At 37.3% G+C, this 21,623-nt stretch overlaps 1 protein-coding gene across 11 annotated transcripts in view; it reads left to right on the top strand.

The window, feature by feature from the left end:
* The window catches only part of CPEB3 (cytoplasmic polyadenylation element binding protein 3), a 184,004-nt gene that overhangs the window by 48,941 nt on the left and 113,440 nt on the right, over window positions 1-21,623 (top strand). For 9 of the 11 annotated variants that reach the window (XM_037047348.1, XM_037047345.1, XM_037047346.1 and 6 more), the window contains one exon: window positions 18,584-18,743. In XM_037047348.1, the coding sequence (XP_036903243.1) occupies window positions 18,584-18,743 (160 nt within the window). The remainder of the gene's footprint in view (window positions 1-18,583; window positions 18,744-21,623) is intronic. The other 2 variants (XM_037047353.1, XM_037047354.1) reach the window with 1 other exon arrangement.

The following is a 21,623-nucleotide window of genomic DNA, read 5'->3' as shown; positions in this document are numbered from 1 at the left end:
AGCTGAGAGGCTATTCAAGTAAAAATGAGCAGCAGGCGTGCAATTAAAAGTGGAGAAGAACTGATATAAGGTCAGGCCCTGGGAGTGAATGAGAACATCTCTTTATGCTATAGTGTTCTCTTAACAACCCCTATTGCTCTTCTTCCATAGAACTCACAAACGGGTCATCTTATCTGTTCAGTAATTATGGTGGCTGACTGTGGGTAGTCAGTACACTTGGAGATAGACTGGAGAACATGGTATGTGCTTGTAATTATTTTGCAGTGAAACACATACCCACATCTCTCTTTTTTATGTGCACACATATTCATGTACCCTGTAGAGACAGAGTGTGAGACATTTTGAATAGACCATGTGTAGATCAAGTAACTGTGATAGTATTAATGATCTAAAAGTCAGAATTTCTTGTTTGGGGAAGATTTTTTTTAAAAAAATTATTGATTGATTGGAGGAGAGAGAGAGAGAAAGAAACATTGATGTGAGAGAGAAATATTGATTGGTTGCCTCCTGTACATGCCCAACTCGGGGTCCAACCAGAAACCTAGGTGTGTCCCCTGACGGGGGACCAAACCCTCAGCCCTTTGGTGTCTCGGATGATGCTCCAACCAACTGGGCCACCCAGCCAGTTATAGGAATGTAATTTGATTTGAGCATTTGTCAGTAGTGGCAAAAGACTTGTAATAAGGATGCCAAAAATCAAAGTAAAGCTGCCAAAGTTGCAAAATTGAATGTGGATCATCATATTGGTAAACCAAATAAATGTGCATTTGCAGTGAAATGTGCATCTGCATTTAGATGCTGCCACACTGGTTTTTGTCATCAATGTATGGTTTCCAAGTGGGGAAAGATTTTTATTCTGATGTTCTACAGTTAGATTGCCATAGGATTTTGAGGGTATGTGAAATCTTTATTAGAAAATCTTTCACTGATGTGGAGAAAACTGGTGAGATGAAGGGTAATGGTTAAAATAAGTCTGAGTGGGGTGGGTAACTGTTTTCCAGTAAGCGAAAATGTTTTTGTGTTGCTTGAGATTAATGTGTGCAGTGATGAAAAGTTGAAAATTGAGTCATATGTATGGTTTTCTTGTTACTGATTTGGGAATAAATTTAGATTTCATAAATATGGCTTACTTTAAGTAGCTATAATTTTGGAGTTCAAATCTGGCCATTGAATGAAATTAAAATGGCAGGTTGTAATTCAGTCTGTACTAGGGAGGCTTGGTGGACTTCAGCTATTGAGTCACATTATAGTCAGCTCTAGACTAGGGGTTTACCCTGGCTTCGAGGCTTTAAAATGATGTTAGCGAGTCCCGAGACCAAAAGAAAAGTAGTAGACATGGCTACATTTATTTTGTGTCTCCCCTAAAACCCCACCCAGTTCTACTTTAAAGACTCAGTCAGGAGTTGGGTACCAAATCATAAAATTAATAAGGATTCTATGAAGTCTGAAAATGTAGATGTTTCTAGTCTGTTTATAAGGCTCAGAAACCGTAGTGAAACTCATGTATTATTCTTTGTCAGCAGGAACCTAGTGCCCCTATGACTTACTCTTTGACTCTTCCAAAACAAGGTAGATTGTTACAAGTGTGGGTTTTAATGTCGGTAATTTAAATCACTAGACAAAACAACTTATATATAATTTTTCTAACTGTTCCTTTTTGTTATGTATCCTAAACACAACTTACTGCATTTTTACAACTCGTACTTACTGACTTTGTCAGAGAGCTTTACAAAGACCACCAGGGGAACCTTTTGATTAGACAAAAGTGGATTTCCTAAACTTGCTGACTGCGCACCTTATTGACAATTTCAGAAAGGTCTTACAAGGGTACTTGGAGTTTTGGGGGCTGAGCTTAGGGTCGAAATTAGTAAGCAAAGTTAGGATGGGGATTGGTTGAATTTGTAAACTGGTCTCCTTGCTGGAATAGTCAGTGATCTTAATTTTGGAAGTTAGGAATTCAGGCTGAGTTACTGATGAATGTGTCTATAGCAGCACTGCCCAGTAGAAAAGGACTGCAAGACACTTAGGATGATTCAGAAAGTTGCAGTAGCTCAGTTAAAAGGTGAAACTAGTTTGAATGTATTGTATTTAACCTGCTGTATACAAAATATTTCAACACATGATCAATATAAAAATTATTGAGTTATTTTACATTTTTATTGTGCTACCTTCAACCAGTGTATTTCACACCTACAGCCCATCTCAATTCATTCTAGCAACATTTTAATTGCTCTCTCTCTATATACACAAATGTACATAGTATACATAGTCTTATGCAAATATATAGTCTCATCTTAGAATAAATGATTCTGAATGGGCTGGTGTTTAAAAAAACTTGATCTTATGTTTTATGCCGTGATTTGGCACAGTTTATCAGTACTGCAAGTCAAGATAGTTTTAATACTTGAGGTTTCAGTTTCTCACTTTTATATATAAATCTGTACTCTTCATTAGCATGCCATTATTAATAAAACAGAGAGAGACATACTATATAATTTACAAGGGAAATGTGTTTTCTTTTTTTTCTTCTTCAAAACTTTCAGAGATCATTTCTATAGTTCGTTACTAGGGAATGTGTTTTTTTTTATGCTTGGTAGACTATCTACTAGAGTAAGCCTTTGCTTCCAAAATAGATAAAATGTTTCATCAAATTTTCTAAAGCTTTCAAGTATTTTGAACAATGAATATTGCCCAGAATTGGCTAAATGTATATTAGGGTGGCCAAAAAGTCCATTATGTGTTTTCATACAAGACACATTATTGTATTTCACCAGTAACTATTGATCTGAGTATTTTGTATATGTCAGCTATCTCCCGCTATTGGCTTCTAGTGGGGAGAGGCCAGGGGTGCTGCTAAACATCTCCCCATGCGTAAGACAGCCCCACAGCAAAGAATCATTTGCCCAAAATGTCAATAGTAATAAGAAATTTCATAAACCACTTTTGATATGTTCTATCAGTCATAGCGCCTTCTCTATACACTGCACAAATCTTTTGCATTTTAGTTGCATTTTTACCTTTCTTGAAATAATAAAACATAATCTGAAAATGTTGCATATCTTCTTCCATCTTCAACATTAAAATGGCTGTACAAAAATTCACCAATTTTGATACATTTTTTAAAAAATGCATGCTGATATGACAGCTGTCACAATACAGTCTACCAAAATTGTTTCAAATTAAGTTAAAGACAACTAAGCACTACGAGAGTCATCGAATGGAAAAAACTAAATGAACTTTTTGGCTAACCCAAAATACTGGATTGCCATTGTTTTTATTAATTTTGTGTGACGCTTTCTTTAGGTGACCAAAGCATTTTATGTATATTTCATTTGTTACTCCTTAAAGCTATTCTTAGGTATTCCCTTTGAACTTTTTATGTTCATATTTTATTTTATTTTATTAAGATTTTATTTATTTATAGAGAGAAGGGAAGGGAGGGAGAAAGAGAGGAAGAGAAACATGGACATGAGAGAGAAACATCAATCAGTTGCCTCTCTTACGCTCCCAGTCAGGGCCAAACCCACCACCCAGGCATGTTCCCTGCCTGGGAATCAAACCGATGACGCTTAGCTTTGTGGGACAGTACCCAGCCAACTAAGCCACACTGGCCAAAGCTATGTTCATATTTTTAATAAAATTGCTTTTATGTAGGATAGTGAGTTCTCAATAAAATCATAGAAATTATTTGAGTGAAATGTATTTTTCAAAGCACTCTATATCCATTGAAATTTTGTTCATACCTATAGTTTTTCCAAGTGACTACAGAGTGTTCATAAGTTTCGGTATTACTCCTTATAGTGTAAATGTGTGTGTGTGTGTGTGTGTAATATTTTTCCTTATTCCTCTTGGTCTCCAACAATTTTCTTATTTTTCATTATTTCAAGGTAATTGCTGTAGATTTTCCATATGCTTTATATATATTCAGTGACATTTAGTTGAATGCAATTTATTTGCTACTTGCCTTTTTCACAGTTCCATAGTTTGCACCCTGTAAATTATACCTGACCTTACCTTGGTTCATTAGTACGTTATAAAAACAGAACTGAGGTTCATTCTGAACTTCCATACCGTGATATATGGCCACCCTCACCTTCCTGCCTGATGACAGAGAAGGATGGTATTCATTTGCCTATTTTCTTAATTCTTATTTCATGCTTAGCTTATTCTATATAGTGCACTAAGTGGTTTACAAATATCTTCATAACATCCTTTTAGGGAGGGTGTTATTGTCTACATTTTTCATATGAGAAAACAGATCCACGGGGAGGTTTAACTAACTTCTCCAATTCTGTTGAAGTTTTAGTGCTTGCAGTGTGCTGCGGTTCATGAAATTACACTTTTCCTAACTGAAGAGCAGCAGACTGTTATAATTCTGGCTACCAGTAGCTATTCCAGTGAAAAGACTGATTATCTTGTATATACAGTTGTATGAATAGTGATTTCTATCTGCTTTTTTCATTTCTTCTTGGTTTTTCTCTCCTTTTTTCTTCCTTAAATTCTTTAAAGAGATTCCTTTTTTGAGTCTTTGTTTTTACAATATTATGTATACCTTGGAGTATCATTAAATAGAAATAATTATAACCCTGGCACTCTGCTTGATTGTTTTTATATTTGCCTCCAGAAAACATTTATATTCCAGTGATAGGAGAGTCCATGGAAAGAGGAATACTATGTATTTGTATATAAGCATGTATTTATGTTTATATATTTAAAGTAATTCCCCCTTATATGTGTGATATAGCCTCCAGTAGACTGAAAATGTGGATAGTACCAAACCATATATATATATATATATATATATATATATATATATATATACACATACACACACTATGTTTTTTTTCTGTAATTATATACTTATAGTAAGGTTTAATTTATAAATTAGGTACAGTAAGAAATTAAAAATAACTAATAATAAAATAGGACAGTTATAACAATATGGTATAATAAAGGTTATATGAGTGTAGACTTTCCCCAAAATCTTACTGTACTATATCACTTTTTCACTTAAAGGAAACACTTCACAGGTATGTCTGAATTGGCAGCATCCTTTCTCTTCTGCCTTGGAGCCATTATTAAGTAAAATAAGAATTACTTGAACTCAAGTACTGTGTTACTAAGACAGTCAGTCTGATAACCAGAACCTGGTTGCTTAGTGACTTAAGGAGCTGGATGCATATACGAAGGTCTGTCCAGAAACAGTACAGCCATTGTTAATATAACAAAAATGGTTTGCATGGCATTGATACAACCTGAATCAAGGAGAGTGGACTGGAATGTGCATGTGTGAACAATGACGACTTCACTGTACCAGTCAGTGGGAGTGGTAGATGCTATTGAATGAACATGTGTACTGTACGACCATCACATTCAAAGTGACTGAGTGAGTAGAGGAACACATCTGCATCACATTTTGCATTCAGCTTGAACATTCCCCCGGAAACTATTTGGATAATTCAGAAGGCCGCAGCTAAGGGCAACTGGTGATTGGCAGCCTCATCACAACATTGTGCCCACTCACGCATCATGTCTTGTGCAGAGTTTTTTGGCGAAACATCAAATCACCCAGGTGACTAATCCCCTCTACTGCCCAGATTTGTGCCCTGTGACTTGGCTTTTCCCCATACTAATATCACCTTTGAAAGGGAGGAAATTTCAGACCCTCAGTGAGATTCAGGAAAATACAATGGGCAGCTGATGGCAGTTCTAGCAAAGTATTTTGCAGAGTGTTTTGAATAGTAGAAGAGATGTGGGGAGAACTTGTGAGGTCCCGAGGTGCCTGCTTTGAAGGGGACTGAGGAGTCATTCATTGTCCTGTGCACAATGTTTCTTGTATCTTGTGTCTTTTTCAATAAATGTATCTTTTTCATAGTATCAGGAGGGATACTTTCTGGACAGACCTCGTACCATGTGATAACACTGGACAAAGGAATGATTCGTGCTCTGGGTGGGATCGAGTGGGGCAGCATGAGGTTTCATCATGCTACTTGGGACAACGTACAGTTTGAAACTTATGAGTTGTTCATTTCTGGAATTTTCCATTTAATATTTTTGGGTTGCAGTTAACTGTGGATAATAAACCACAAAGGTGAAACAATGGATAAGAGGGACGACTGTATTTATGTTCCTATTTATAGATTTCTTACATTGGTCTCTCACTCTTTAAAGGGCAATAAATGTGTTTCCACAACACTTTGGGAATAAAATTAATTTTTCTCAGTTGAATCAGTTGAAGAACCTTCAAGTAGCTATACCTTCAAAGGAGGTCCTACGTTCATTACTTTTCATAATCAAATTATTACTTCAAGTCTTAAGTACACTTTTCCCCCCAAATAGGGGGAAACACAAATTGAAGTAAAAAAGGTGTCTTTTGTTCATCTTTTTAATAGGTATGAAAGAGATTTAAAATTATAGCCTTAAAAAATAACTTTAGAATTATTCATTTTTGCTTTCCCTTGTTCCTGGGAATTCAGCTTTATGAATAAGAAACGATAATATAAGAAGGTACACTTCTTCTTAACACGCACACCCCACACCAGGATGAGTAGAAAAATAATCATTAGATAATAACAGAAATGAGAATTAGTAACTAGGAATGATTCTCATCCTAGAAGCAGAAGAGCGCAATGGTTTTAAGGCCCCGAATTCCCTGCGTTTGACTCCTGTCTCATACTTTTTGGGTTATATCTTTAAGCCTCAGTTTTCTCATTTGTGAGATGGGAAGATAATAATAGTATTTACTTCCACAGGCTTTTGTGAGGAGGAAATGAGATAAAGCATGTAAAGTGCTTAAAAGACGAGGAGGCACACAGCCAATATCAATCAGTTCTGCTATTATTTGATTCCAAGAGTTTTTGATAGCCCTGCTGTTGGTTGAATCAGGGGAGAAAGGTTCTGGGATATGTTGAAGTGGGTAGGGCACGCTAACTAAGTGGGCTCCAAAGAACACAGTAATGACGTTCAGATGAGCAGGGACGTGTGTGGAAATGTTTTGTGAGATGTGACGTACTCTATGTAAATAACAGGTAATACGGGGATATTAGATCGTAGCCTTAATATGGTGGAAAGTGTATATGTACAGATATAAGTAAACAGATAATGCTAACATTTCTCTTTAGGTCCTCAAAATTGAATACCAGAGAAAAGATTTAAGGGAGCAAAAAAAAAAAAAGTCTTCAAAATAAAGTCAGACTTGTTTATGGTACAGTGTATGCACTTGTACACAAATGAACCTGATGCTATCCTGGAGAGTTTGCTAAGCTATGTCCTTAATGTTAATAGTACTTGCAAATTAAGTCTTACCTATTTATAGCCTACAGCCTCTATATATCCTTTGAAGAATTTCAAAGGGTCCTTACAGATTTCTTGAGAAAGTTGGGCCCTGGCATTTGTGCCAGTCTCTGTGCCTCTGGACGCCTTTTCTGGAAGCCTTTTTGGTTTCTCCATTGTTTGTGCTCCCCTAATGCCAAGCACGCCGCTCTGTTATTGCATTTACCTCATTATGTAGTGATTATCTATAAATTAGACAGCTGGCTTCTTGTGGACAGAGACTTTGTGGAACTTTTTTTATCTTTAATGATCTGGCATATTAAAGTCCCCCCCAAATATATGGGGAATAAATGAAGAAAGAGTAAAACAGCCTTTGGCACACTTGGCAAAATTTTGTTAGTGCCAACATTTGAAAGTGATAAAGAAAGATGTTCTGAAAAATACTCTGTGATACAGACATTTGGAAATTCTGACTGAACTTCCCTTAATCTAAATTATTACATTTTACTTTTTGATCTGTGGAGTACCTTAACATATAGCATTGCTAGAATGATACAAGGTCCATTTTGAAGTAAAAAATTTAAACTTCCCAAATACCAAATATTTTAGTAAATGCAGATGCTTCACATTTTAGAGGCTTTAATATGTTTGTCTTAAATGTGGCAACATTTAAAGGGAGGGTAAGGTTAAGGATTTATAAGTATGTAAAGTTCTTTTCTTCCTGAGATGTTTACATAACAAATAATTTGTGTATGGTTAGTCTTCTTCAAAGACTCCTGATTTGTATTAGGAACTGAACTTAAAATTTAGTCTCCTCATCTGTAAAATAGAGATTATAATACCTACCTCATAGGACAGTTGTGAAGATTAAATAAAATAATCTAAGTAAAGTATTCAGCACAGGATGTGGCACATATTAATCATCCTTTATCTAGTAGCTATGACTTGTTGCATGATTACAAAGCTTGTTGTGAAAAGCAATATACACTTCCATTTCCTCTCCCCAGATACAGATTGGTAGCTTTTCCTATAAAGAAGCATTATCTTATGTCAAGATGGGTTGGACAAAGGGGGCTAGGGAGTAAGCCTGTTCAAATTTTTTTTTTTTTCTTCAAATTTTAAAATAATAAAGCTTTAAAAATGGTTAAGAGAGTTTGGGCTTTTGACTATACAATCCTATTATATTTGTTTGGTTACTTAGTTGATTTTTATTGTTGGTCTCATCTGGAATCAGAGTTGCGCAATGGACTTGAGATGCAGGGTTTTTTTTGTTTGTTTTCCCTTCTCTTTCTATTAGAAGAGAAAGGTTCAGAAAAAGAAAAAAAATGTGCTCCTCTTTCTCTGGTCCCAATCCATCAACTTGAAGTAGATTTTGTTTTTGGTACTCACCAGATTCCCTGCTTAAAAGTAAACACATGTGCACATTTTTGACCTCTTCAGCGGTGGCCAGGGAGTGACCATGAGGGACTGTAGTTCATAACTGTTCATCTGTGTGTACACTGGGCACGACATTCGTTATCTGTTGGTTTCTGAAAGGGAGAAGAGCCCAGGCAGCTGCTAGTCCAAATTGGCACAGTGTTGTTTTATTGCTTTCATTTCCAGAGGACTATTTGCGTAAAAGCAGCTGTGTTTTGCTGCTAAGTTTTTAAATACAAGGATCATAAAGGGTAATGGGGCCACAGCAGAAGCATTTGCATAGCGGCCTCTGTCAGATTCTGGTGAATCTGCCAATTCTGCTGTGTATCTCTTCACCTAACCATTCAAGTTAACAATTGAAATGAACAGAGGTGGACAGACTTTGGTATCTGGTGCGGTCTAGTAATGCTTCTAGGTAGATGCTGGAGCACATCATTCTTTAAAATGTGTCGTGGTAAATAGGTTGAGCTTGGTCTCTGAAGATCACAGTACATTACTGTAAAACAGAAATCTCTGGGATCAAAAAACTCATAAGAAACAATGGGAGACACGAGAAGATGCTGTTTGTGGGTAATAGGGCCAATAACTGCCTGTAACTCTCAGAGGAGCATTAAAGACACCCATAGAAATACAAGTGACACACGTTGTGATGGATGGCATTGGTTATTTGGCTGGCAGTAGATTTGTCTTTTGAGCTTTACTGTTCTCTGGTTTAGGTTTAATTACCTGGGTCTGTTAGTACTCCTGAGTGAAATAGCTGGAATCAAGACTTTGCCTTTCTTCAGTCACAGTTCAAGAAAGTTATTATGTGTATGTCCTATAATGAAAGTAGACAGTTTGCAGGTAATGTCATAGTTCCTATTTAAACCTTAGAAAAGTGCTTTAAGAAAGTAATAGCTTTACCCTGACTGGTGTGGCTCAGTTGGTTGGGCATCATCCTGCAAAGCGAAAGGTTACAGGTTCAATTCCTGGTCAGGGCACATGTCTGGGTCGCAGGATTGGTCCTGGTCGGAGTGCGTGCAAGAGGCAACCAACAGATGTTTTTCTCTTCTCTTTCTCCCTATCTTCCCCTCTCTCTAAAATATAAATAAATAAAATCTTTAAAAATAATAGCTTTATTGAGATATAATTCACATGTTGTGAAGTTTATTCACCCTTTTAAAGTATACAATGCAGTAACTTTTAGTATATTTATAGAATTATGTGTCAGTCAGCTCTATCTAATTCTAGGGCATCTTCACTGCCCCAGAAGGAGTCCATACCTATTAGTAGTCAATCTCCATTTCCTTCCTGACTCCCCTAGCCCTTGGCAATGACCAATCTACTTTCTGTCTCTGTGGGTAATTTGCATATTCTGGACGTTTAATGTAGTTGAAATTATACATGCGATTTCTTGTGACTGACTTTTTTCACTTATAGTGATTCCAGGTCCATTCATATTATAGCACATATTAGTGCTTCATTTTTTTTATTGCCAAATAATATTCAGTTGTATTGGTATACCACAATTTGTTTATTTGTTCACCAGTTTATAGGCATTTGGGTATTTTCCAGTTTTGGAAAATTATGAATAGTTGTTTCATAAAGGTGTTATAAACATTATTATACGGGTTTTTGTATGGACATGTGTTTTTCTTTATCTTGGGTAAATACTTAGGAGTGGATTTGCTAGTTTGCAATAGTGCATCTTTAAGTTTATAAGTAATTCCCAAATTGTTTTTTCTAAATGGCTATATCATTTTGCATTTCCACCATCTATTTCTGAGATTTCTGGTTGTTCTGTGTCCTAATGAGCATTTGGAATTGTCAGAAGTTTGTCCATCCTTCATTCCTGCCATTCTAATAGGTGTGAGATCTTTGTTAGTTTCAAATGAAAATGTTGCAATGTGAAACCATCATGAGGAACATTTATTTATTTATTTACTTAAAAGATTGTATTTATCTTTAGAGGGGAAGGGAAAGAGAGAGGGAGAGAAATATCAATGTATGTTTGCCTCTCATGCGTCCCCTGCTGGGAACTGGCATGCAACCCAGGCATGTGCCCTGACTGGGAATTGAACAGCCTATGATCCTTTGGTTCATAGGCCCGTGCTCAGTCCACTGAGCTACACCAGCCAGGGCATAAGGAACATTTAAATGTAAAGCAGGCATTTACTAATTGCCTACTGTGTGTGAGGCCCTCTGCTAGTAGATGAGCATATGTAGAAGTAAGATACATCTCTGTTCTAATAGAATTGACATTTTTTTGAGGATGATAGGAGTGTAAAGAAGTAATTATAATAGACGGAGTCATTGTTATAACTGGAGCTAAAATATTAGGGTTGGGAAGGAGAGTTCAACTATACCTAGAAGTGGTCAGTTTTGTGGAAGGATTTGGACATTTGTGATCAGGTAAAAGGAAAATGGAATGAGGAGCTTCATGTACCTTTGCATAATATTCTAGGATAGGTTGTGGTTACAAAGGTCAAGCTTCCCTCACATTATCATGCCTAAGAAGAAGCTTGGGGTAATATGCTGGCTAACAAACAACCTTGTGATTTGGAGCAACACCAGCTAGTCTCATGCACAATAACCAGGGAAAAAAGCAACTTTAATTTTTGTAGTTTCTTGAAGCCTGCTCTTTTGACTATGGTTGTTACTCCTTTTCCTTTCTGTATCCTTCCTAGGTCTGGCTCAGACCTAGGTCTCACTTTCTGCCTTTCACCTAGCACACTGTTACATTGTATAATCTCTCCTCTTTTTAAGTGCATATGTACTTAGCTCTGAGTTAGAAGTGGTAGCAATAGGCATTTGTACTTTTTGTCCAGTTGACTGCTTCAGCATTCGCCTGGCTAGATTTGGCCTTAGTATATAGGTCATTTCAGGTGAATACGTGATTCCAAGAGCCATCTTTCCCTATGTCTGATGAACTAACTGGGCCTCTTATCTGACCTGCATGGAAAACCAGTGAGAAGAGCTGTGAAGGAAGATTGGGGATGGAAGGGAACAAGAAGAGATTAGGTAAAAATTGCTGGGTTGTGCTTCAAGTTGTCACGCTCATCTAATTTGTGAGCATCTCTGAGCAGGTGAAACTATCCCCTTGCCTTTTTTTTTTTTTTTAACTTCTCAAGAATCTGAGCTTATGCACTAGGAAAAATGCCATCTGCTGAAAAGGTTAAAGTAGTTGGAATTAGTCATCCTCAAGAAGAAAAAGATGAGGAAGTTGTAGTTTGTACATTGTAATCTTATTCCAGGTTATATTGAGGGTTCTTGAGAATTTCTTGTATGGAATACTGGGTTTAACACTAAGTTTAAAGAATATTAAAATTCAGCCCTAGCCAAGCATTGTCCCATACACTAAAAGGTCGAGGGTTTGATTCCCAGTCAGGGCACATACCTAGGCTGCAGGTTCAGTTGCTGGTTGGGACATGTACTGGAGGCAACCTGGTCCAAGACAACTCTTCTCCTTACAGTGTGGCCCAGAGATGCTAAAAGGTAGGACACCTCCGTTAAGGGCAAATGTATGTCAAGCTGTTGAGTACTATAGTAAAGTTCAGTTTGATTAAGAACCTCATGCTTTGATAGGTGCTGAAAAATGACAGCACTGATTAGTTTAGAGCATCATTAATGTCCTACTGAGTTCTTCGTGGTACTTTTTAAAAATATATATATATTTATTTATTTTTAGAGAAGGGGTATGGAGAAAGAGAGGGAGAGAAACATCAATGTGAGAGACATGAATGTACACTGGGATGGTTTCTTGATTCTCTTAACATAGTCAGCATGCATTTACTTGCAGGAGGGATGTATATACGGTTGAGTGGTGAAGAGGCAAGAATAGTTAATATTTATATTAAAAAGGGTCTAACCCTGGCCGGTGTAGCTCAGTGGATTGAGCATGGGCCTGCGAACCACACGATCGCGGTTTGGTTCCCAGTCAGGGCACACGCCTGGGTTGCAGGCCAGTTCCCAGCAGGGGACTCACAAGAAGCAACCATACATTGATATTTCTCTCCTTCCTTTCCTCTCTAAAAATAAATAAATAAAATCTTTTAAAAAAGGGGTCTGATCCTCAGCACAATATTGGTCAAAATTTCAGAACAGTATGTATATTTTTATGTTTAATAGAAAGTAACATAAAACATTGTATATTTTGTGTGGGTTCATATGTAGGAACATACAGGGTCCAGCACAAATAACACCCCTTTTTATTACAAAATTATAAGCATGTAACTGTAACATAACAGTGTCACACTCAAGCACACCATATGACATTTTAGGTGAAATGTTCAAATTAAAACTGTAAATTACTACACTCATATTATTACCCTATCAACCACAGTCAAGCAGGCATTACTTCTGCCAGACCCTGTATTTAAACCTCTGGAAGAATACGTGCCAATTGTACATAGTAGTCAGAAGAGAGTACAAGAAGGCGGGATTGGACACGTTTCCTCTCCTGTAATAGCCTTTGTGTGTGTGTTGAGAAGAATGGGTTCATCTATTAACTGTGTGATTTAATATCCATTTAAAAATAGGTGAAACATATTCATTATTCTTAAACAGTGTTCATAATGTAGACAAGGAGTTGAGGTGATCTCAAATAGTGTCATCTAGTTAGAAAGTACAAGCAGTTGGGTGGGAATTTAGAAATGGCTAATTTTATGGGTTAAAACTTTCTTATGTGTCAAATGCATTTAACTTTGGAATATTTTATCCATACATGTGTTGAAGCTGTATAATAAATAGGAGAACCTTCTTTCAAAAATTCCTTCTTTTGTTTTTTTAATATTATTTCATAACCCCATTGACCCTTTCCTAGCCCTTTCACACATCTGTCCACGTTTTGATTTTTGATTCTGCCTGTGTCCCTTTCCTCCCAGCCAAGCCACCACTGTTGCTGCACACGTGGCAGCGGATCAGTGCAGAAGCATTAGAGCATGACCAGCGTGCCCTGGTCAGGCCTGGGTTCACATCCTGGCCTCCGACCAGCTTTGTGACTTTACAGACTGTTAAAGTCTGGGCGGTTACTACATAACCTTTGTGAGCCTCAGTTTTCTCCTCTGTGAAGTGGAGATAATGCCTACCCTGCAGGGTTGTGGTAAGAATTGAGATTATGTCCATAAAATGTTTAACCCAATGCTTGGCATACAGTAGGTGTCATGATTAATTTTTATTTTTTGTTTCTAGAGCTGCTTTTTTCTCAGATGCCCTTGGCCTCTTGTATCTATCTATAGGAAAGGAAATGTCTGGAGGTAAGCCAGGAAGGGTAGAAGGGGTCCTGGATTTCTCTCCCGAGGAAAAGGCAGGTGCATGGGATAAGGCAGGTGCAAGGGAGTAGAGGCAGGTGCAGACGCATGCTGGAGGATAGATCAAGCTACTGATTGAGTTTAACTAGTTGTCAGTTGAAGGGTTATTGACCAAGGACAAGTAAGAGTGGCAGGGTTGGGCCCAGAGAGTCCTCTCTCTGATTGTGTCACTCTTAGGTTGAAGGGGATGTTTATGAATGGATTTAAGGAAGAGTAGGAAGAGTTGAGGGAGGCAGTACAATGAATAGAGCACAGTCTAGAGTTGACTGGGTTTGAGCCTGGGTTCAGCTGCTTACTAGCCCTGTAACCTTGGGACAGTCCACTTAATCTCTTCCAGATTTAATAGTGTAATTTCTAACATGGGGATAGAAGTTACCTACTTCATAGAGTTGTGAGGGAATGAATGCATTTAACATACTCAGAACAGTGCCAGACACATATTAAGTACTTGAATAATTTATTAATATATTAAGTCAAGCTGGGGAAAGAAAGAAAGCAGAGCTAATGAGCTATACACAGTGGGGGTGGACTGCGCATGTGTAAAAGAAACTAGTAACATCTGTCACTGGTTATATTCAGAGAAAAAAGAGTCAATAATGGGGTGCATTATTTATAAATGTTCTAATACTTCCTGCAGTGTTTGTTTGTTAAAAACAAATGAAAGCAATGTTTTCCTTATTTTTCCTATATCAGAAACAAAATGTATGAAAAAAGACTAAAAAGGTTAGTTGTCATTTGTAACTTTTGTTGCTGAATGGTAAATTGTGGTTAGTTCTAGGCATAATTTATGTGAATTTCACTGCATATTTTTTAGTTTTTCTATCCTTTCTCTGTTTCTTACAGGCTTCCTAGTTAATCAGTTATTTCAGCAATGTTTACTACTAATAAAATTAAAAGGATGTAGCAAATATAAACTCATGAGGCATAAATAGAATTAACTTCAGTAGTAAATAAGTCTTTCAGCACTGGAGTTTGTTCAGTTAAGAAGCCTCTGCAAATTCTGTCATTCATTTCACATGCCATATGTTTCTATCTGTGCAGCACTAGTGAACCCCTGGGTTTTTAACCTGTGCCCCAGCACTCCGATGTGGCATCACAGACATCTCTGTGTTATCCCTAGTGTTTTGGTAGCCACCATGATACAAATGCTTTTTTGTACATCCTATCACTTAGTACTGAAAACAACCATAAAGAGAATTATTATCACTCCTATTTTATACATGAAGATAATCAAGGCATAAAAATTTTCCAGAGTGACAGGCCAGCATGTGGCAGAGTCAAAATGTGAAAATCAGATGTCAGGATTTCAGAGCTGGTGCTTTTAAAAACCAGACCACCACTTGCCACAGTCCATTTGGGAGAATGCAGGGCTGCTTTGGCAGAGTGGCTGGGCTTACTTTTTGGTGCTGTCTTCCTAGTGCCTTCCCTTGTTTTACTGCCCCATTTTATGGGTTGGATTTATAAGTGTAAAGGTGTAAATTGAAGAATCATCCAGTCTAGTGGCTCTCAAATCAGGCCAATCACCTGGGACATTTAGTTTTTTAAATTATGACTAAGTGAGTTTTAGCTGGAGGCTAGGAACCTACATTTAAACTGTTTTACGTGTGATTTGGTAATCTCTGATAGGGTTGGGAACCACTTCAGATACATGAACCCCCTCCAAACATCCCCTCTAATTTTCCTGACAGGTAGTCATCTAATACCTGACATTTTCATCTGACAGGAGCTCACTGCCACCTTCCCAGGAAGGTCATTTCATCAGTGATTACATGCAGTGCAATGTTTCTATAGAGCCCTCATTTGCTATTCCATATAGATTGGAATAACTTCTTTGGACAGATTTTTGTTCTCCTTAGGTATTAGTTTTGAGGTCAGATCCAGATTTGAATCACCTCTGAACCTCATCTCCCTCAGTGTAAAATGAGTATGCTGTTACCTACTTTGAACACTCTATGAAGAATTAAGTGAAAAAAAAAGAAACTGTCCTGACTGGAAAGATCTCATATGTCTTCAAACAGCCATTTCTTTAGTCCCTTCACTTATCAGCCCCTCTTTAAACAGTCACACGTCTGCAGCATTGGAAATGTGGATACGTATGACAGAAGGTCCTAGACATTTATTATGGGATTGTCAGTGTCATAAATAGGTTGTCATTTTGCCTCTTCATCGGCACACTTTTTTACCTCTGGCTTTTTCTTTGGGCAAAGAATACAATACCTCTTATGGGGAAAGATAAGCCAGCATTTCTGGAAATTCAGCTTTACTCCTGAAGTCGTCAGGGGTGTCAAACTCATTTTCACCAGGGGCCACTTCAGCCTTGCAGTTGCCTTCAAAGGACCGAACATAATTTTAGGACTGTATAAATGTAATGACTCCTTAACAGTTAAGCGGGAGCTCGGCACTGCCGCCCGGTGTAAACAAGGTGCTGAGCTGGATAAAACGAGGTGGAGGGCAGGATTTGGCTCGTGGGCCTTGTGTTTGCCACCTGTGCCTTAAGTAATTAGAGTTTCCACTGATAACTTGAAGCCAAAGCGAAACAAATGATCTCCAGGAAGATTTTAAAGGTAAAGGAAGGGACCTTCTTAAATTACGTAGAGTGCAAAATGGAGAACCAAAGGAAATATTTTGAGTCTCTTTCACATCCAACAGTAGAGACAGATAACTGATGAATTCTGAAAAGAAAAAAATGGGGTGGGGGTGTGTCAGCATCCTAAGAAATGTTGAATAGGTGCCCTTTGGCAAACAAAATGTGAGTAAAATAAATGCTTAAGTAATTCCAACCTAATTCTCACAGGTTAAGAGTCCATTTTTACTAATGAGAATAGAGAGGCCACTGAGAGTAACTGAGACAAGCCTTATATCTGGCCACATGGCAGGTCCATATTAAGACACCTGGGACTTTATATTGTGAATTTTTAAAAAATTATAATATACACATACCCAGATACATGTCCTTAAAGAAATAGATGCTACTTAGTTTCTGTTGTACTGCATACATTCCTCGGTCAAAACAACAGTCATAGTCTTATTATAATTGGCTATGTCTGTCTCTCCTCGTTACTTACAAACAGGGACTAGGCTACAGCATTTATTTCTGAACTGCCAGGACCTAGTAGGAGAGTGGCCCTCGACTCATGCATTAAAGGTTTGCAAAATCTGTGCCCTCCACCCCTACTCCCCATCCATAAGTTAAAGAAAGAAAGTATAGGGTTGTCAGGGATATTAGAAATAACCCAGCTCAATCCTCGCTTTTGTATAAAGGGAGGAATTTCAGGTGCAGACTGGAGAGGTGGATCATGATGTCACCAAAAGCGCCCACTTGATTATAGTAGTTTTGGCACTCTTACCTCCGTGTTCTTAGTTCAGGGCTCTTCTTGGACCTGCATGCATGTGTTCTGCATTCATTTATTCAATAATCCTCTGAGTTTTCTTTCTTTCTTTCTTTCTTTTTTTAATGCTCATTGCTGAGGAAATGTCACCCACCTTTCTGCCTCCCTGGATAGGTATACAGCTCTGCTTCCCAGAAACCAGAAGAAACAGCTTTCCAAGGGTTTAACACTTAACCAAGAAAATGGTCATTGTAGCTGAGGTTTTTAGCTATTGTATTCTTTTTTGTTCACGTGGGGAGTCATTTTGTATTCCGTGTTCGTAGGAGAGGATAAGTGATCGTTGGCAAGGCGGATAAACTGTTCAAGATCCTGAAAATAGTCTCATTGCTGTAGTTTGATTTGCGTGGTTGTTTAGGTGTGTGTTTGTCTTGTTATTCTTAAACAAAAGCAGACAAAATCTGTCCTGTAGTAATCAGTTAGGACGAGCTGCACTTCCTTTTAGGCTCAGACTACTAGAAATAATGTACCAGTGATCGTCTCCTATGGGCCTGTGTGAAATGTAGCAGAACAATGATTTTTTCCTTAGTTTGCATTAGCTTTCTGGTTGCAAAATCTTTTTGACTCTAACCTCATGAAAACACTACATTGGGTTAAAGTTTTTTCAAAAGATAATTTTAGTATTTGAACATACTGTAATTATTAAAATGTATACTTAATGTATGGACCTTATTATTACTAATGAATGTTAAATATCCAGTTGAATTACATTGAAACTAGTCACCTTTTGTTTTTTTAAGAAAATAAGTCTGTTTGTAGACTAATAGTTCTTAAATATAATCTTCCTCCAGAGGAAAAAATCTGCATTCATTTGAAAAGAATCTTCATTTGACAGGGGACAAATCCAATTCACTTGACTCTACCTTTTAAATTTACTTTTTTAGTTGCCTCAAGTGAAAGTCAATCTGAAGCAGTGGGGCATATACATGAAAGAATATTAGGGAAAAGATGCAATTTAAGTAATAATGGAAACTTGTATTAAACTTAATGTTGCCAAGTCATTTTTTAAATTCCAGCATTCATGTAAGTTTACTGTAATTCTGAAAGAACTCATTATTCTTTTTTTTAAACTTATTATTCTTAATGAAAAGAATGACTGTGTTATTAGAACTATTTGGAGCTTTAATTGATGTCATTGATACATGGCAAGAAGGAAATGGTACAGTATTGATTTTATGAAGTAATTTTATGTGTTATCTTGTTCTGTGTTTTTATTTTTAGGACCGGAGTAGGCCCTATGACACTTTTAACTTGCACTCGTTGGAGAACTCCTTAATGGATATGATAAGGACTGATCATGAGCCTCTGAAAGGTAAACACTACCCTCCCAGTGGCCCACCAATGAGTTTCGCTGATATAATGTGGAGGAATCATTTTGCAGGTTAGGAATATTCATATGTCCATTCCTTGCTTGGTGTTTTAAACAAAAATCAGCTGTTTAATCATTGTGATTTTTTTTGCTTTTGTTTGTTTTTTTGTTTGTTTTTGTTTGCTTCTATAAAGCATTGTGGAATGTATTTAAAGTTGATTTTTTAAAAAACTGGGCTCAGCTACCTATGATTTTCAAGGTTGATTGCTTTACTCATAATGTCTGGCAGAAGCATGTGTTGGGCAGCTGAGGTTGCAGTAATAGCATGAGACCAGAAGCCAAATTTTCTGGGCTTTGTACATTTGGAATCCATAGCTGAACCTGAATAATTCATTTAAGCTCAAGTATACTGCTAGGAGATATGAGATGTAGTAAACCAGTCTCCAAAGACTACTTCAGAAAACTTCGTAGAAATGGCTTTCATTTTATTAAAATATAGTCAATTTCCTAATACAGGAAATAACACCACACAGACTAAGCAGCAGCCAGCAAAACCTTTGTATTCTCTAAGGTAGAAACACAACAAAAATGTCTTAAATGTTTGGGGTTAAATATAAGTCAGAAAGGCCCAGTGTCAGCAATACTAGGACTTCTATTTTTATAGCCCATGTAAATTCAGGATAGAGGCTGATATTATGCTCATAATTACAGATAGTTCTTTGTAGGGGTTTATAGGATATTTTAGGGGCCCTTTGGTGTTTTTCAATACTGTAATGGAAATTTTCTGTTGAAATATCCACTGTGCTTGGGGTTAGGGCCTCACTATCTGGAAACTGTAGAGTTAGACACTGGATTGCCCATCTTGTGTGAACCCTTCTGTCCTCTGGAATTGTGAGGGATTGATTCCCCTCTGGTCCTTCCCAGGCTCTTTCAGGGCATGACTGGCTGTGAACCCCCGATAGTCATTTTCTCAAGCCCCACCAGAAATCTGTTTCATCCTTGTCTTGTCACACTCATGATTTTCTGCTGCGGTCCTCAATTTCCAGTGAAAAGAAAGTAGTTAACAGGCTATAAAGAAAAGAAGGGATTTTGAGAAAAGTATTTTAAAGCCTTCAGAAGTAGGAAAAAAAACCCCGCTATCATTTATCCATTGTTGTGTTTAGTCACTGACATTTACCATGTCTGTCTTCAGTTGAAAGATTAGGTACATGATAATTTAAAACATGTTCCACTTAGAAGTCAGAATGATGTTAAAAAAGAAGCCAGTGATATTCACAGACGGTTTTGTGTTTTTATTATCTTCTAAGGCTGCATTTGTCTTCTTTCTCTACCTCAAACAGCTGTAAGCGTCTTCTAATCTAAAATATTTAGCCCTTCTTCTTTATGCATACCTGCCTTGTCTTAGTCTGTATTCTTTTCTTCCAGCAATAAAAGATTATAAAAGCATCTCAGATTATAGTCTGTAAGATAATTATCCACAATTTTATGGATATTGTCTAAGCAGGTGTTACTGTGCTCTCTGCCTTTTGAGAGTAGCTCCAGCAAAGTGTAAGGAGCGTACCTCACTGTGGTATAGTGTAAATACCTCATTCCAATTGTAGTGGCCTGTTTTGGGGTTTTTTTTTTTCCTGTCTAACTACCTCAGTATAAATTTCTTCACTATACTTGCAAATGTGGGCTTTCATCTGTAAAAGCTTTCTGCATTGTACTTACAGATATACATCCTAATAAATTGGAAGGCATTAAATATGTACTTTTTTACATCCTTGGTATAGTTGCAACTTCTCAGTCATCATACCACCCACACTGATTTCCTGTGAAAGGACTGCTTGTCGTGTTCAATTACATCTTCATGTCATTGTTCCCTGGTTAGGGCGTTTGAGCTTCCTGCTTCCCTTTTCTAGCTAGGGGACTTTTAGATCTGATTTATGGCCTCATGTGTTTGATCCTTATTTTTTCTAAAAAATAACAAAAAGGTCATTTAAAAATAAAGAAACATTGTGATGGTGTATCCTTTATTTTTCTATTCCCCACATAGTAGTCATTACCCATGATTTTATCTGGTCTTTATAATTAATTGGTAGGTCTAGACTTTGGACTTTTAGGTTATTTCCAGCTTTCTCTCCATTGTAGGTACTGCTACCATGGACCAGCTCTTGCACATCACTTTTTCTTAGGGAAAATTCGTAGGGAGGGTTTCTGGGTCACAAGATGTAAACATCTACTCAGTTAAAAATAAAAAGATGTTAACATCTAGGTGAACTGAGCTTTAAGAGAAACGTGGTAGGCAGAAGACCTACTGTGTGGCTTCTGTGTGAGTCTGTCTAGAAACCCCTCCCTCTGCTCCACCCAGTTTTTCCTCCTATCTTTAGTAGCCTCTTCTCCCACCTGAACGTGGTAACACTATTTTGAGGGTCTCAAAACTCAAGTTATAGAGTCATTGTTTTTTTTTACATGCTTGTGTGTTGCGGTGTTTTCCTCTAGAGCTCAATTCGCTTTAGAAAACAATACATTCTTTCTCATTGTGAGAAATTCAAGTAGTACCTAAAAAGACAAAAAGGAAAGTGAAAAAAAAAATCACCTGAGACTTACTACCTGGAGATAACAAAGATTGTTATTTTTATTAACATTCTTCCAGACATTTTATATTCTCTGCAGAGTAGATGACATGTCGCCTCGGCCTTTCTGACTTTGTAGTCCCTCAAACCTGTTTGGGTTCTGGCTCTGCCTCTAGTTAGCTGCGGGTCTAGAGAAATTACCCTCTTCAAAGTTGTGTCCTCATCATTGGAATAAAGCACCTACTTCATAGAGTCAGATAAAGTTCCTGACACTAGACACTGCTCAAATGTTATCTACATTTTTTTTTGCTAGTTGTGGTAGTGGTAACCCTACTGCCTGGCCTGGGAATAAATTAAACCTTTATATTCCTACAACATTTCCTTCTAGCTAGAC

The sequence above is a fragment of the Sturnira hondurensis genome, unplaced genomic scaffold (genome assembly GCF_014824575.4).
Source record: "Sturnira hondurensis isolate 20B ecotype Veracruz unplaced genomic scaffold, ASM1482457v3 Scaffold0005563, whole genome shotgun sequence".
Classification (NCBI taxonomy): domain Eukaryota; kingdom Metazoa; phylum Chordata; class Mammalia; order Chiroptera; family Phyllostomidae; genus Sturnira; species Sturnira hondurensis.
Note: the sequence above shows the minus strand (reverse complement) of the source record. Positions and strands in the feature narration are given on the sequence as shown.